This window comes from Aquarana catesbeiana, linkage group LG02 (assembly GCF_042186555.1).
Source record: "Aquarana catesbeiana isolate 2022-GZ linkage group LG02, ASM4218655v1, whole genome shotgun sequence".
Classification (NCBI taxonomy): domain Eukaryota; kingdom Metazoa; phylum Chordata; class Amphibia; order Anura; family Ranidae; genus Aquarana; species Aquarana catesbeiana.
In genome coordinates, this window is record NC_133325.1 from 563,661,132 (window position 1) to 563,676,035 (window position 14,904).

Genomic DNA, 14,904 nt, shown 5'->3' on the forward strand with positions numbered 1-14,904 from the left:
CTTAAGGCTACAATCCATTCAGATTTCTAAAGCAGCAGAGGTCTGATCAGTTGTCCTAAGCTGGCCATACACAAGCAGATTTTCAAACTAAAGTTTGAATCGGTACATTCAATGACATCACATGACAAATGTCATTTGAATGTACTTCAAAAACTTTTTGCTTTTAAAATTCAGTTTTGGAGTGAACAAATTGTCCGAAATGAAACCATTTTCACTGTTAGAATTTTTTTTTCAACGAAATGAATTTCTATCCTGCTCCTTCCAATTTTCTCGTCACTGTGGTAGAAAACAAACGTTGATTTGACCTCATTGATTATTCGAACAAACATTCTTAGAACAAAACTTTTCCAATGAAATTCTACTAGTGTGTGGCCGTTTTTTTTTTTAACAAGAAAAGAAATGTTTATTCGATTTTTACAATACAAGCGATGCAAATACACAGTTGTTCACAAAATTACTGTTACATAGATTGTCACAAAACGAATGGGCGAAGTTTTAAAACAGGAGAAATCTGTACAGAGTTATTGAATGATATCACATTAGGAGATGAGATCTGAGTTAGCAATTTCCGGCAGTATTATTTGAGGAGATTATGGAGACAAGGGGGGGGGGGGCGGGGGACTGGAAGGGAAAGGAGGGGGGGAGGGGGAGGAAGGAGGGCCTGAGGGAGGATCTCATCTATCCTATTAGGTTCACAGAACTCAAACAATGATTAAACATTCAGAAGGTAAAAAAGAAATAGTGGTAAACTATTGCGGGGCGGGTTCAATATCAATATACCGGTGATCTTCGTCCACCTCTGTGCCCCACGCATCTATCCATCCCGACCATATCTTGTCAAATTTGGCAGGACAGTTTCGATTGGCGTATGTAAGTTTATATAATGGTAGCACTGAGTTCAACTTAAGGAGCCATGAGGTTACCCTGGATGGGGCATTGTCCTTTCAGTGGAGGAATATCTCTCTACGAGCATGAAATGTGGCATAGTTCAAAAATAGTCTAGTATATTTGCCTCTTACCCTAGAGTCAAAAACATTGAGCAGCATCATTTTGGGGTCTATTCCCAGTTCCAGAGAGGTAACCCGACTAAGGGTGTCAGCTATCTCCAACCAATAGTCTCTGAGGCGGGGACAGGACCATATTATATGAAAGAAGGTGGCGGAACTCTGACCACATCTAGGACAGACCACCGGAACGTGTGTGTGGCCATTTTTGGATCGATTTTCTTGGCTTTGGCTGTACAGTGTGCAGCTCTTTTATGCTGGGAGGGGAACCCACACTTTTTTAGGCAGTTTGGTTAACCACTTGACCACTGGGCACTTAAACCCCCTTAATAACCAGACCAATTTTCAGCTTTTGGTGCTCTCACATTTTGAATGACAATTACTCAGTCATGCCACACTGTATCTATATGAATTAATATATATAAAAGAAAAAAGACCGAAAAATCTGTAAAAAAATAAAATTTTCTTCGTTTCTGTTATAAAATTTTGAAAATTAGTAATTTTTCTTCATATATTTTGGCCAAAATTTATACCGCTACATATCTTTGGTAAAAATAACCCAAATTAGTGTATATTATTTGGTCTTTGTGAAAGGTATAGCGTCCACAAGCTATGGTACCAATATCTGAAAATTGATCACACCTGAAGTACTGACGGCCTATCTCATTTCTTGAGACCCTAACATGCCAGAAAAGTACAAATACCCCCCAAATGACCCCTTTTTGGAAAGAAGACATTTCAAGGTATTTAGAAAGATGCATGATGAGTTTTTTGAAGTTGTCATTTTTTCCCACAATTCTTTGCAAAATCAAGTTTTTTTTTTTTCGTTTTTTTTTTTTCACAAAATTGTCATATTAGCAGGTTATTTCTCACACACAGCATATGCATACCACAAATTACACCCCAAAACACATTCTGCTATTACTCCCGAGTACGGCGATACCACATGTTTGAGTCTTTTACACAGCGTGGCCACATACAGAGGCCCAACATGCAGGGGAGCACCTTCAGGCGTTCTGGAGCACCCAGGCCAATTCTGACATTTCTCTCCTACATGTAAAAATCATCATTTATTTGCTAGAAAATTACATAGAACCCCAAAACATTATATATGTTTTTTTAGCAAAGACCCTAGAGAATACAATAGCGGTCATTGCAACTTTTTATCTCGCACGATATTTGCGCAGCAATTTTTGGAACGCATTTTTTTTGGAAAAAAAACAGTTTTTTGCTTTAAAAAAAAAACAAAACAGTAAGGTTAGCCCAATGTTTTTGCATAATATGAAAGATGAAGTTACGCCGAGTTAATAGATACCTAACATGTCACCTTTCGAAATTGCACACGCTTGTGGAATGGCGCCAAACTTCACCACTTAAAAATCCCCATAGGCGACGCTTTAAAATTTTTTACTGGTTACAAATTTTGAGTTACAGAGGAGGTCTAGGGCCAAACTTATTGCTCTCGCTCTACCGATCGCAGCGATACCTCACATGTGTGGTTTGAACACCGTTTTCATATGTGGGCGGGACTTACGTATGCGTTCGCTTCTGCATGCGAGCACACGGACAGGGGCGCTTTAAAAAATTTTTATTTTTTTTTATTGTTCATTTTACTTTATTTATTTTAGTTTGACACTTTTTTCCAAAAAAAAAAATGTTTTGATCACTTTTATTCCTATTACAAGGAATGTAAACATCCCTTGTAATAGGAATATGGCATGACAGGTCCTCTTTACAGTGAGATATGGGGTCAATAAGACCCCACATCTCACCTCTAGGCTGTTCCTGAAATAAAAAAAAAAAAAAAAAAGATCCTGGCTTCGATCGTAGCGGTGAGTCGGTAGAAGCACCGGAGGGCGGCGGGAGGGGGGGGCGTCCCCTCTCGCCTCCCGTAAGAACGATCAAGCAGTGTAACAGCTGCTACGATCATTCTTACGGTGTAGGGAATCGCCGGCTGAAAAAGATGATATCTGAATGATGCCTGTAGCTGCACCCATCATTCAGATATCCCCGCACAAAGTCAAGGACGTCGTATGACGGAAGGCGGGAAGTGGTTAAAACGCTTTTTTTTTTTTTTAACACAAAGTTGTCCATTTATACAATATTTCTAACACATAACATGTACATACCAAAAATTACACCCCAAAATAGATTCTCCTACTCCTACTGAGTATGGCAATACCACATGTGTGAGACTTCCACAGCCTGGCCACATACAGAGGCTGGGTACGGCTGAGCATGGCTGGGTATTGCAGAGTATCGCCGAGTATGACTGGGTATGGCAGAGTATGGCTGGGTATCACCGAGTATTGCAGAGTATGGCTGGGTATTGCAGAGTATGGCTGGGTATTGCAGAGTATGGCTGGGTATGGCAGAGTATTGCGGGTTATGGCAGAGTATTGCAGATTTTTGTGGGGTATTGCAGAGCATGGCTGGGTATGGCAGAGTATGGCTGGGTATCACTGAGTATTGCAGAGTATGGCTGGGTATTGCGGGATATTTCAGGGTATTTCAGGGTATTGCAGGGTATGGCAGAGTATTGCGGGGTATTCCAGGGTATGGCAGAGTATTGCGGGGTATTGCAGGGTATGGCAGAGTATTGTGGGGTATGGCAGAGTATCGCGGGGTATGGCAGAGTATTGCAGGGTATGGCAGAGTATTTCGGGGTATTGCAGGGTATGGCAGAGTATTTCGGGGTATTGCAGGGTATGGCAGAGTATTGTGGGGTATTCCAGGGTATGGCAGAGTATTGTGGGGTATTCCAGGGTATGGCAGAGTATTGCGGGGTATGGCAGAGTATTTTGGGGTATTGCAGGGTATGGCAGAGTATTGCGAGGTATTGCAGGGTATGGCAGAGTATTGCGGGGTATTGCAGGGTATGGCAGAGTATTGCGGGGTATTGCAGGGTATGGCAGAGTATTGCAGAGTATTGCAGAGTAGTGCAGGGTATTGCAGAGGGAATTGCAGAGTATTGCACAGCATTGCAGGGCATGTAAAGTAGTAGGGATGGCTGAGCATGGATGGATGGATGGCTGGATGTCTCTGTGCAGCGCTGTGGGCACTACAGATGCAGCCCACAACGCTGCAGCCATCCATCCATCCGCCTCTTCGGTCACTGTGTACCGATCGGTACACAGGAGGAGAGGAGAGGGGGAGGAGAGGAACCGGCGTCATCAGATGACGCCGGTTTGTTTACATGTGATCGCTCCGTCATTTGACGGAGCGATCACATGGTAAACGGCCGCGATCAGCGGCCATTTACCGGTATCTGTGATGCGCCGGGTCCTGTGGACCCGGCGATCACGGATGCTCTCGAGTGCGCGCCCTAGGGGGCGCGCGAGAGCAGAATTCTGGGAGGACGTCCCTGGACGTCCTCCCAGAGTTAAACAACCGCCCTGTAGCCGTCATTTGGCTATGGGCCGGTTGTTAAGTGGTTAAAAAAAAAAAAAAAAAAAAGGGCTACTGTAGCTTCCGTTCTTTTTATTCTCTGCCACTGTTGTGACAACTGCAGTCTTTGTTCTAACTTTCCGCCAACAAAACCGTGGAATTTTGTCCGAGGGGGGTTTGCTCAAACTTGTCTTGCATACACGCGGTCACACAAATGTTGGCCAACAATAATGAACGTAGTGACGTACTAGACGTACTACGTGGGTTTTCAGCTCTTTGGCGCCACCCTTTGGGCTCCTGCTATTTTCGTATTAGTAGAAGTTTGGTGAGTGTTGATTCGCGTTTTTCATTTAGCGCTATACAGTTCATTTCTGAACGGCCTTTCCTCAACCAGACATGTTGCGGAATCGGAGGAGATAACGTGTTATTTATTATTGGCCTTGGAGTTATTGGTTTGACATTTTTTTTTTTGGTTGAATAATGATTTGATTTGGTAGATTTTCTGTATTTTTTGATGCACAGAATGCACTTTTTGGTTAAATTCTATTGGCAGATAGCATGTCTAATTTTATTTTTTTAATGCACAATAAAAAAATTTGTAGAATATGGGTTATGTGTTTTACTTCGAATGACAGTTTGGGAGTAGGCAGTTACCTTTAAAAAAAAATACGATGTAAAATTTACAAGGGACACCAACATAGTTGTATCTTTGATCTTAAAAACTACGGGATAATGGTGTTGTGGTAACTTGCCCAAATAAAAAAAACCATAATACCATCATAATATTATTCTTGATATCACTAGAAAAAAAAAGCCTTTGAAAATTCGTTTGCAATAATTCCATCAGTATCACCAGCAAAGCGGTTTCATTATTATCCCATTAAAGAAGAAGAGAATGTGCCTTGCATTTGGAGATTTCATAATTTGCCACATCACGAATGTTAATTCTCCATTACGAACGCTAGTTTACAAGACCAACTGCTTCTGGCTCGTCCTTGCTTCCGAGCCTGCGTGTTTGTACTTTGGACTTTTGTCCGACGGACTTGTGTACACATGTTCGGAAAATCCAACAACACACATTTGTCAACGGAAAATTTGAAGACATGCTAGCCAACATTTGTTGGCGGAAAGTCTGACAACAATTGTCCGATGGAGCATACACACGGTTGAAATTTCCGCCAACAGCCTGACATCCAACATTTCCCCTGGGAAAATCCGACCGTGTGTATGGGGCTTTACACATAAGAAATGGTTTCCTGATTTGTGACTGAACCTACTAATTTCTTGATTGCTGGACAGTTTGATCTTCATTAGATTTTGTGATACCCAAAAACAGGGATTGTGTACAGTCAGATTTTGCCAACCTTGCCATCTAATATCTACTTTTTTTTTAAAGTTAAATTATAAAACTTAGCATAAATGGTATTTTATTATATCTGAAATCCAGGCAGATATAAAATACACACACATCATTGCAGCTCTGTATTCATTCGTAGATCAATAAATGTATTTTGAAATGCAATCATTGTAAGTATCTTAAAGCGGAACTAAAAGTAAAAATACTTACAGTAGATCCAACGTTCTGTTGCCCGCAAGGTCCCTCGCTGTCCCCGACATTTTCTTCCTGGCTGCTTGTTCCAGCTGCCAGTCTTTGGCCATCTTAATTGGTCAGCGGGGGATGGGGATGACGTCATTCCCACACAGGAGTGCTGGACACGTTGTATGTCCCTTCTGCATTGAAGACCCTGGCTGTTTGCAATTTTTTTTACCTTTTAGTTCTGCTTTAAGTTAACCTGTCTCAGCCTATTGCAGTCCCCTGATCAGCAGAGCACATGTGCTAACATGGAACATGCTGATAGAAAGATATAGCAGTCTGCTGCTCCTGTTTAGTCACAGGATGGGGGAAGTACAAGACCCATAAAAGTTGTTTATCTGCAGAAAAAGAATATTGGAGCTGTGTAAATTACTGGATGGACAGAAAGACAGATCATTTCGCAGGTTAAACTGCTCCCTATGTATTACAATACATAAAAAAAGTTTTGTTTGTATTAAGGCTTTAAATTATTAAAGTATATAAGTACACCATTAATTATTTTAATTTCATTGCAGAGGGAACATTCCTACGCTAAACAGGTATGATTTTTTTTATTTATTATTTATAGCTTCACATGTCACTCTTCAGCTAAAATGACTTTTGGACAGAGTAATGTTATAATGTTATAATAAAGCAGAACTCATTATATACATATTTACATTTAGAGTTTTTGTATTTTATTTTGGTCTATTTTTATTTCTTTTTCTGAGAAATTATTTTTGTTCATGAATGTATATGTGTATGTATGTATTTATGTTAGTATCTATAGTCAATAAATATGTTTCTGAAACTATAATATGGCAACTTACTTGAGAGTGTAAGATTGCATTTTGAGTTTTTGGACACATGCACACTAGGCGTTCATCCCCAGTCTAAGTGTTTTAGGCTGGGTTCACACTGGTGCGACACGACAGCCGTCCTACTTTGGATCCGACTTTGCCCTGCGACATGAAGCCGGCATGTGTCCGATTTTCAATGAACGGGGATCCGACTTGGATCCCCGCCAATGCCCGGCACTGTGTTTGGTATGAATCTTTAGGGGGAACTCCGCGCCAAATTTTAAATAAAAAACCGGCATGGGTTCCCCCTCTAAGAGCATACCAGGCCCTTGGGTCTGGTATGGACCTTGAGGGGAACCCCCTACGCCGATAAAAACGGCGTGGGGGTCCCCCCCAATCCATACCAGACCCTTATCCGAGCACGCAGCTCGGCCGGACAGGAATGGGGGTGGGGACGAGCGAGCGCCCCCCCCTGAACCGTACCAGGCCGCATGCCCTCAACATGGGGGGTTGGTGCTTTGGGGGAGGGGGCGCGCTGCGGCCCCCCACCCCAAAGCACCTTGTCCCCATGTTGATGAGGACAAGGGCCTCTTCCCGACAACCCTGGCCGTTGGTTGTCGGGGTCTGCGGGCGGAGGGCTTATCGGAATCCAGGAGCCCCCTTTAATAAGGGGGCCCCCAGATCCCGGCCCCCCACCCTATGTGAATGAGTATGGGGTACATGGTACCCCTACCCATTCACCTAGGAAAGTGTCAATAAAAAAAACCACAGTACACAGGTTTCAAAATTGATTTATTGGGCAGCTCCGGTATCTTCTTCCGACTTCTCCCGGTGTTCCGCCTCTTCTCCCGGGCCCCGCCGCTATCTTCTTCCAGCTCTATTGCCAGCGAGGGGCCCGGTCTGCTGCCGCTGTCTTGTCGCCGCTGTCTCGCCGCTTCTTCTCTTCATCTCTTCTTCCGATGTTGACACGACGCTCTCCCCGGCTGGAATGCTCTCTGTGAGCTCTGCTCTGACTTATATAGGCGGTGACCCCGCCCCCTTATGCCGTCACAGTCCGTGGGCATGCTGGGACTGTGACGGCATGAGGGGGCGCTGGCAATAGAGCTGGAAGAAGATAGCGGCGGGGCCCGGGAGAAGAGGCGGAACACCGGGAGAAGTCGGAAGAAGATACCGGAGCTGCCCAATAAATTAATTTTGAAACCTGTGTACTGTGGTTTTTTTTATTGACACTTCCCTAGGTGAATGGGTAGGGGTACCATGTACCCCATACTCATTCACATAGGGTGGGGGGCCGGGATCTGGGGGCCCCCTTATTAAAGGGGGCTCCTGGATTCCGATAAGCCCTCCGCCCACAGACCCCGACAACCAACGGCCAGGGTTGTCGGGAAGAGGCCCTTGTCCTCATCAACATGGGGACAAGGTGCTTTGGGGTGGGGGGCCGCAGCGCGCCCCCTCCCCCAAGGCACCAACCCCCCATGTTGAGGGCATGCGGCCTGGTATGGTTCAGGAGGGGGGGGGGGCGCTCGCTCGTCCCCACCCCCATTCCTGTCCGGCCGGGCTGCGTGCTCGGATAAGGGTCTGGTATGGATTGGGGGCGACCCCCCACGCCGTTTTTTTCGGCGTAGGGGGTTCCCCTCAAGGTCCATACCAGACCCAAGGGCCTGGTATGCTCTTGGAGGGGGAACCCATGCCGGTTTTTTATTTAAAATTTGGCGCGGAGTTCCCCCTCAAGAACATCTGAGCACAAGTCGCGTGCCGAAGTCGGATCATGCAAGACGGCAATCCGACTTTGACTTCAATGATAGTCAATAGGCTGAAGTAGGATCAAAGTCGGACCAAAGTAGTACAGGGAGCATTTCTAAAGTCGGAACGACTTGTGTCGGACCAGTTAGGACGGCTCCCATAGGGAAACATTAAATTTCACACGTCATGCGACATGAGCTCTCAATGTCGGAGCGTTTGTCGGACCAGTGTGAACCCAGCCATGATGTGCCTGGGAGGCACAGGTGCAGCGTCTCAAACAGACTGAAATACAATACAGCTGAATGGGGCTGAACACCTTAACGACTGTAAATCGTACGTTTTGCCATAACTATTCAGGGATATATGCTCAGAGCACAAGTATTCTTATTACTAACCAGGAGAGTAGAATTACACCATAGGTCCTAAGTTTTATGGAATTGTAGGCGACAGTCCCTATTCCCATTATTTTAACTTTTTAATAAAGGATTTTTTTTTTTAACAAATGATTTCCACTGGGCTATAGTAGGGGATGATGGACTCATCAATTTAATAGCTATGGACTTGCGAGCCATAAACAAAGCTTCTTGCAAGAATAGTCTAGTATAGCATGGCCACATTTCTACATCTGGCATGCCAAATAAACAATGTCACGTGTACAGGGAAGAGGAAACTGAAGTAAGGAAGCGAGCACTTGTCAGAAGGGAAGTCAGAAATAATCTGATACTCCAAATGAGGTGCATGAAATTTGCATAGGGTTTATTACATTGAAAAAAGTTGGGGGTGAACATATGTCCCATTGTGTTTGGTGTATAACATACAGTCTAAGGCAGGCCATACATGGGTCGAATTTCGAAAGTTTTTTCTTTTGAAAATCTTATGTAAGAAGTGGGCTGCAGCGACAGCCGATTTTTGTGCGACAATCAAATTTGAGTAATCGGACATGTTGGAAATATTTTGAAAAACAAACAATTTTCTAATAGGAGAATCGTGCGAGAAATGTAATCGAAAAAGAAATGCGCATGTGCAAGAAAAGAAAATTTGTGGAAAGAAAAGAAGATTCCCAGCCACGAAAATTCTTTTCTGTAGCAACATGAGGTGAAATTGAAGGCTTGGTTGGCCGAATTTCGAAATCAATGGTGGCACCAAATCGGTTCACAAAACGCACAAATTTTCAGAAAATTCTTTCAAAATTCGACCATGTATGGCCAGCCTAAGTAATCTATTATTCATCAATTATAAATCTAATATATGAGAGGAGCATAAAGCCTCCTGTTTTTTTTGGAGGCAAAGTAAGTAGTAGGATCTTACATTTTGTCTTTTTTTATTTTTTTATTCTTTATACATCAGCAGATTTACACACATATAGAATACAGGTTGTAATACAAGATGCATAATACATTTCTACCAAGACATTTTGTAAATACATGTCATATAATATCCAAATAGGTGCTAACATCTAGTTTTAATAGCCAGTAGAGTTTTGACCCGTTTAGTGTGTAACAAGTGGGAACAGAGGGTGGATATTAACTCTTTGGAACATTACTACTTTGCTACTACTATTAGTTCGTATTTAGAGATGGGTTAATTGGTTCTTGAATTATACCTGCAAGCCTTGGTGTGGTTGTAGGAATCTATAGAAGAAACCATAGGGTAAATTGTGTTGCTCTTGTAATTGCATGAATGAGTGAATGAGTACATCGTTCCCTCCCTGTAAATGTCCACAGGAGTTACTATACAATAGGTTTTCCATAATGCAGTATCTGAAATCATACTACATTGTGCTAATATAGGGTTGTCCCATAAGGATAAGTTACCTGGGAGGTTCTAAAATAAAGTGGGACATTTAATGTTAATCCATACCGATGTGGCAATTTTTAGCATGGGTTAAATGTGCTTTTCAATAATCGTTTTAGAAGATATATATTGTGTAGTGTTCGGTTATGCACAAAAAAAGCTGTTAATTGGGAAACTGATGCATATTGTAAATAATTTTTTTACTCTGCAGAATGTCATTTTCTTCAAATCTTAATCACTATGGAATGGTCCATGTTGCCAGTGTCAGTGATGTCCTCCTGGATACCTCATTCACTCCTCCATGTCAAAGAATGGGTGGAATGGTTGCCTTCCGAACTTTTGAAGATTTTGTCAGGTATTTGCTGCTTGTGTAAAATATTCTGATTACCTTCTATACAGATATGGCTTATATACAGTACATTTCTAGTCTGACTGGGTGAAAATAATTTTAATATTAATGGAAGAACTTTTGTATTATATATAAGCTTTCTGATGTACAGTATATTACTTTTAAATAAGCAGCATCTGCTTTATTTATATTTATACACTTTTATAATTGTTGCTACTTGGTTTGAGCAAACCAGAAGTGCAATGGTTAGCACTGTTGACTCGTGTAGGCTCAGATCTCACATGACCATATCTGTATGGAAACTGTTCTACCCTAAGGTTCCACTGGATGATTCTGATGTGTGTACTTTGTAAAGCTCTGAAGAATATGTCAGGGTTGTATAGATATGGGAAAAAAAATACGTTTTGACCAATAGGAAAGCTTTAAATGCTTTGTCATTGCTTTAAAATTGGAACACTGTGGTCTGTTGTTAAGCTTTCAAATGGGTGCTGCTAATGTTCTCCATCTCTGCCGTTTCTGCATGACTCCCCACTTGCATTTCAACAGTGGGAGTTGGTGCCTGTTATGGGAGCGGGAATATAGGAATCTGCTTGCACAGTAAGGAATGAAATGTCAGGAAGAATTAGGCATAACTGCCGAATACAGCCCAGCAGGGACTGTCTTCTCTTGAATCTATGAGTGTGGCATCTGTCTTTCCATGTGTGCAGATGCACGACCCCTGGGAAGAGAGGCGATTACACAGCTCTCATTGCTCACGTCATAAGCTTTTCAGTTATTTGCCTAATAAAGGCTGATTAGATTAATGTAGCCTTTTTATTTTTATGAGAAGTTTGCTGCATGTCAGCTATGTGAAAGTGAGATACTCGGGAAGCTTTAAAATCTTTTCCTAAACCTAGCACATGACGTTGAACAGGATTTATTTATTGATGGTGGGGATGAAATAAAAATATACTTTTTACCTTTCATGTTTTTCTTTCTTCTCTAAAAATTCTAGCTTTTTAACTGTTAAAATCTGATATAAATCTGATAAAATGTCTTTTTATTTTTCAGAATGTTTGATGATGTCATGAGTTGCTTCTCGGACTCCCCTCCTCAGAGTCCTATCTTTCCAGAAGCTGGCCATCCTTCTCTCTATGATGAAGATGACAGTAAGGTACATAATGGTTAAACTTATTGTTTGAAAGTGGTGTGATATGTTTACATGTATGGTAATATTTAAATCTGACTTGCTGCTTATTGAGGTTAACCAGGTTGTTTACATTGAGCATTCCAGTCAGAATTACAAGTTAGTCTTGGAAATGGAAATAGGGGCAGAGCCTATCTTTCAGGTCTTTTGTTTTTCATTCTGCAATAGCTGTAGTGTTTAGGTTCACCCGCTGGTTATAATTGCCATGTCGCAGATGATTTGGTGGACATGGCCAAATCATGTGATAAGAAACTGTGCTCACTAAGAAACACATGTGAGATGCATCTAACAACTCGGGTTAGGGTCAATTAAGTAAATTCCTGACTTTGGCACATCTGCTGCATCTTTTCAGTTGTGTTCACAGCTTGAGGTTTGTTGTCTAGGGATGCACTTGAAATACTTTATATAACTATATAACAGGAAAGGTGAAAGGAAGCCCATGATGATTTGGCAATTTTAATGCAATGTTCCCTCTGAGCATCTACTCCAGGGGTAGGCAGCCCCCTGGCACTCAAAGCCTCTTTTGCCGGCACTCGACTCCCTCCCCATCAGCAGAGCAGTGCAGGGAAGTGTCAGTGAGACACTAATGCATTCCAATTTCAGATTTCCCCACGCTGCACCTGCACTGTGCCCCCACACATTGTAAAAGATGGGAAACATTGTTTGGTTCTCTAACTTAGCTTTAGCTCCGATCGTCAGCTTTTGTGATGGGTAAGAGATTGGGTGCAGTTCTGCTGGTGGGGGGGGGTCCCTGTTTCCAGGAGGAGGAGGACTGTCATTGGCCACTGCTAAAGCCAATCACAGTCCTGCTAGCACCGTCCACCATCTGGAGGAAGATGACTCACTTGGTTGCTGCTACCAATCTCAGAAAGAAGGGATTTCACTGTGATTGAGAAAACCACAATCACAAACCACAATCAGATGACAGTTTGTGGAATTACTGTTGAGCTTCTGGGAACTTTGTTGAAATTATTCCTGAACCTTTGCGTCACTTACTACTGAACCCCGGCACTCTGTGTCCCTTTAAGCCACAACCAGTATTCTGCGCAATGAAAATCACACACAACTTTTGCTGCGGCGCAGTGCACCGCACTTTTTCTCAGCTGCGGGGGCCCAACTTATGATCCTGCACACAGGCCCACTGCTTTCAGAAAATACCCCTGATCCGAGCTCATCATTGCGCATCCATTCCATATGCTTGTATGTGACATCACTTATTACAAGCACGTGGGCTGGATGCGAGAGGTGGATCAGAAGGATGAGTGTGCCAGGACAGGTAGATGTGTCTCATCTCTGCTTCCTTTCAACACTCTGCATATCACGCATATCATAGATGAGAAGAGGGTACAGCGGTGGAGTAGATGAGCAGGGGGGTACAGCAGTGGGGAAAACGAGCAGAGGGGGTTCAGAGATGGGACAGAAGAGCAGGGGGGTACAGTATTGGGCAAAATGAGAAGGGGGTTACAGTGGTGGGACAGATGAGCAGGTGGGTTCAGTGTTGGGGCAGATGAGAAAGGTGTTCAGTGGTGGGACAGAAAAGCAGGGGGGTTAGAGCAGTGGGGCAGATGTGAAAGGAGATGTATTGGTGGGACAGATGAGCATGGGAACAGAGGTGGGGCAGAAGAGCAGGGGGTACAGAGGTGAGACAGATGTGCAGGAGGTACATTGGTGGGGCAGATAAGAAAGCGGGTTACAGTGGTGGGGCAAATGAGCAGTTGGATTCATTGTTAGGACAGATGAGAAGGTGATTCAGTAGTGAGACAGAAGAGCATGGGGGGTACGGCAGTGGAGCAGATGTGCAGGGAGGTACAGTTGTGGGGCAGATGAGAAAGGGGGAACATTAGTGGGGCAGATGAGCAAGGGGTTACAGTGGTGGGACAGATGAGCAGGGGGTTACAGTGGTGGGACAGAAGAGCAGGGGGTTACAGCGGTGGGATAGATGAGCAGGGGGTACAGTGGTGGGGCAGATGTGCAGGGTGGTACAGTGGTGGGACAGATGTGCAGGGTGGTACAGTGGTGGGGCAGATGTACAGGGGGTTACAGTGGTGGGACAGATGAGCAGGGGGGGTACAGTGGTGAAACAGATTTGCAGGAGGGACAGTGATCTGAGGTGTGAAGGTGCATGAATTGGGGCTGATCTGAAGTGTGGAGTTGCAGGAATTGGGGCTGATCTGAGGCATGAGTGCAGGATGTTAATTTCTCACTACTACTCAAGTAGTTTACAGCATTTACTTTATAAAAAATCCTTTTCGTGATTGAGAGTATTAAATTGACATTTTTAGTTATAAAATCGTCCATCTCAATTTCTTTGAAAATATTTTTCGGCACACTGTGCTCAAAAAGTTGCCTACCCCTGATCTACTCTATTAACATGTTTTGGTATTTATCATGATTGACTTTCATTATTTTTACCTTTTTGTTCCCCAGGCACCAGCACTCACTCTTGTTTTATTGACCTTTGTTGCTCTATTTTGACTTTGCCACTTTAGTATTCTTTGTTATATAGACACTTTTGATTAATATGAATCCTTACCACTCATGCCACTTAATATTTGTTATTCGTTATGTTATGTACTTGGTTTTCATTGTGTTGCCAGACCTGAGTGTGACCTATGGATTTTCAATTGGGCTGTATTCACGTTCTAATTGGATAGAAGCCTTTTATATACATCATGGGAAATTTTGTATGCTTTTAAAATGACTGACTGAATTTTTTTTCTACTTTTTTTTTTTTTTACTGTGTTTTTTGTTGTTGCTTGCCTTTATTGTATAGGGGTCCTTCTCCTGCAGTCCTTCTCCGTACCTTAAAGTGGCGTTTCAACCAAAAGTGGGACTTCCGCTCATTTCCCCCTCCAGTGCCACATTTGGCACCTTTCGGGGGGGAAGGGGGACAGGATACCTGTCTTTCACAGGTATCCTGTCCCCACTTCCGGGAGCCTCAGCCACGGATATTTGCATCACCGCTCTGGCTTCCTCCTCCTCCTTCCCCGGCCGCCGGGCCAGTAGGAGAGAGGAGCGGAGCCTTGCGCATGTGCAGTAGGGTTCCCGGCGTGAAGCCGTAAGGCTAC

The 14,904-nt window shown here is 43.3% G+C and overlaps 1 protein-coding gene across 2 annotated transcripts in view; it reads left to right on the forward strand.

Moving 5' to 3' along the window:
- The window catches only part of ACACA (acetyl-CoA carboxylase alpha), a 571,750-nt gene that overhangs the window by 256,626 nt on the left and 300,220 nt on the right, over window positions 1–14,904 (forward strand). For both annotated transcript variants that reach the window (XM_073616063.1, XM_073616061.1), the window contains exons 29-31: window positions 6,501–6,524; window positions 10,513–10,656; window positions 11,701–11,803. In XM_073616063.1, coding sequence (XP_073472164.1) covers window positions 6,501–6,524; window positions 10,513–10,656; window positions 11,701–11,803 — 271 coding nt within the window. The remainder of the gene's footprint in view (window positions 1–6,500; window positions 6,525–10,512; window positions 10,657–11,700; window positions 11,804–14,904) is intronic.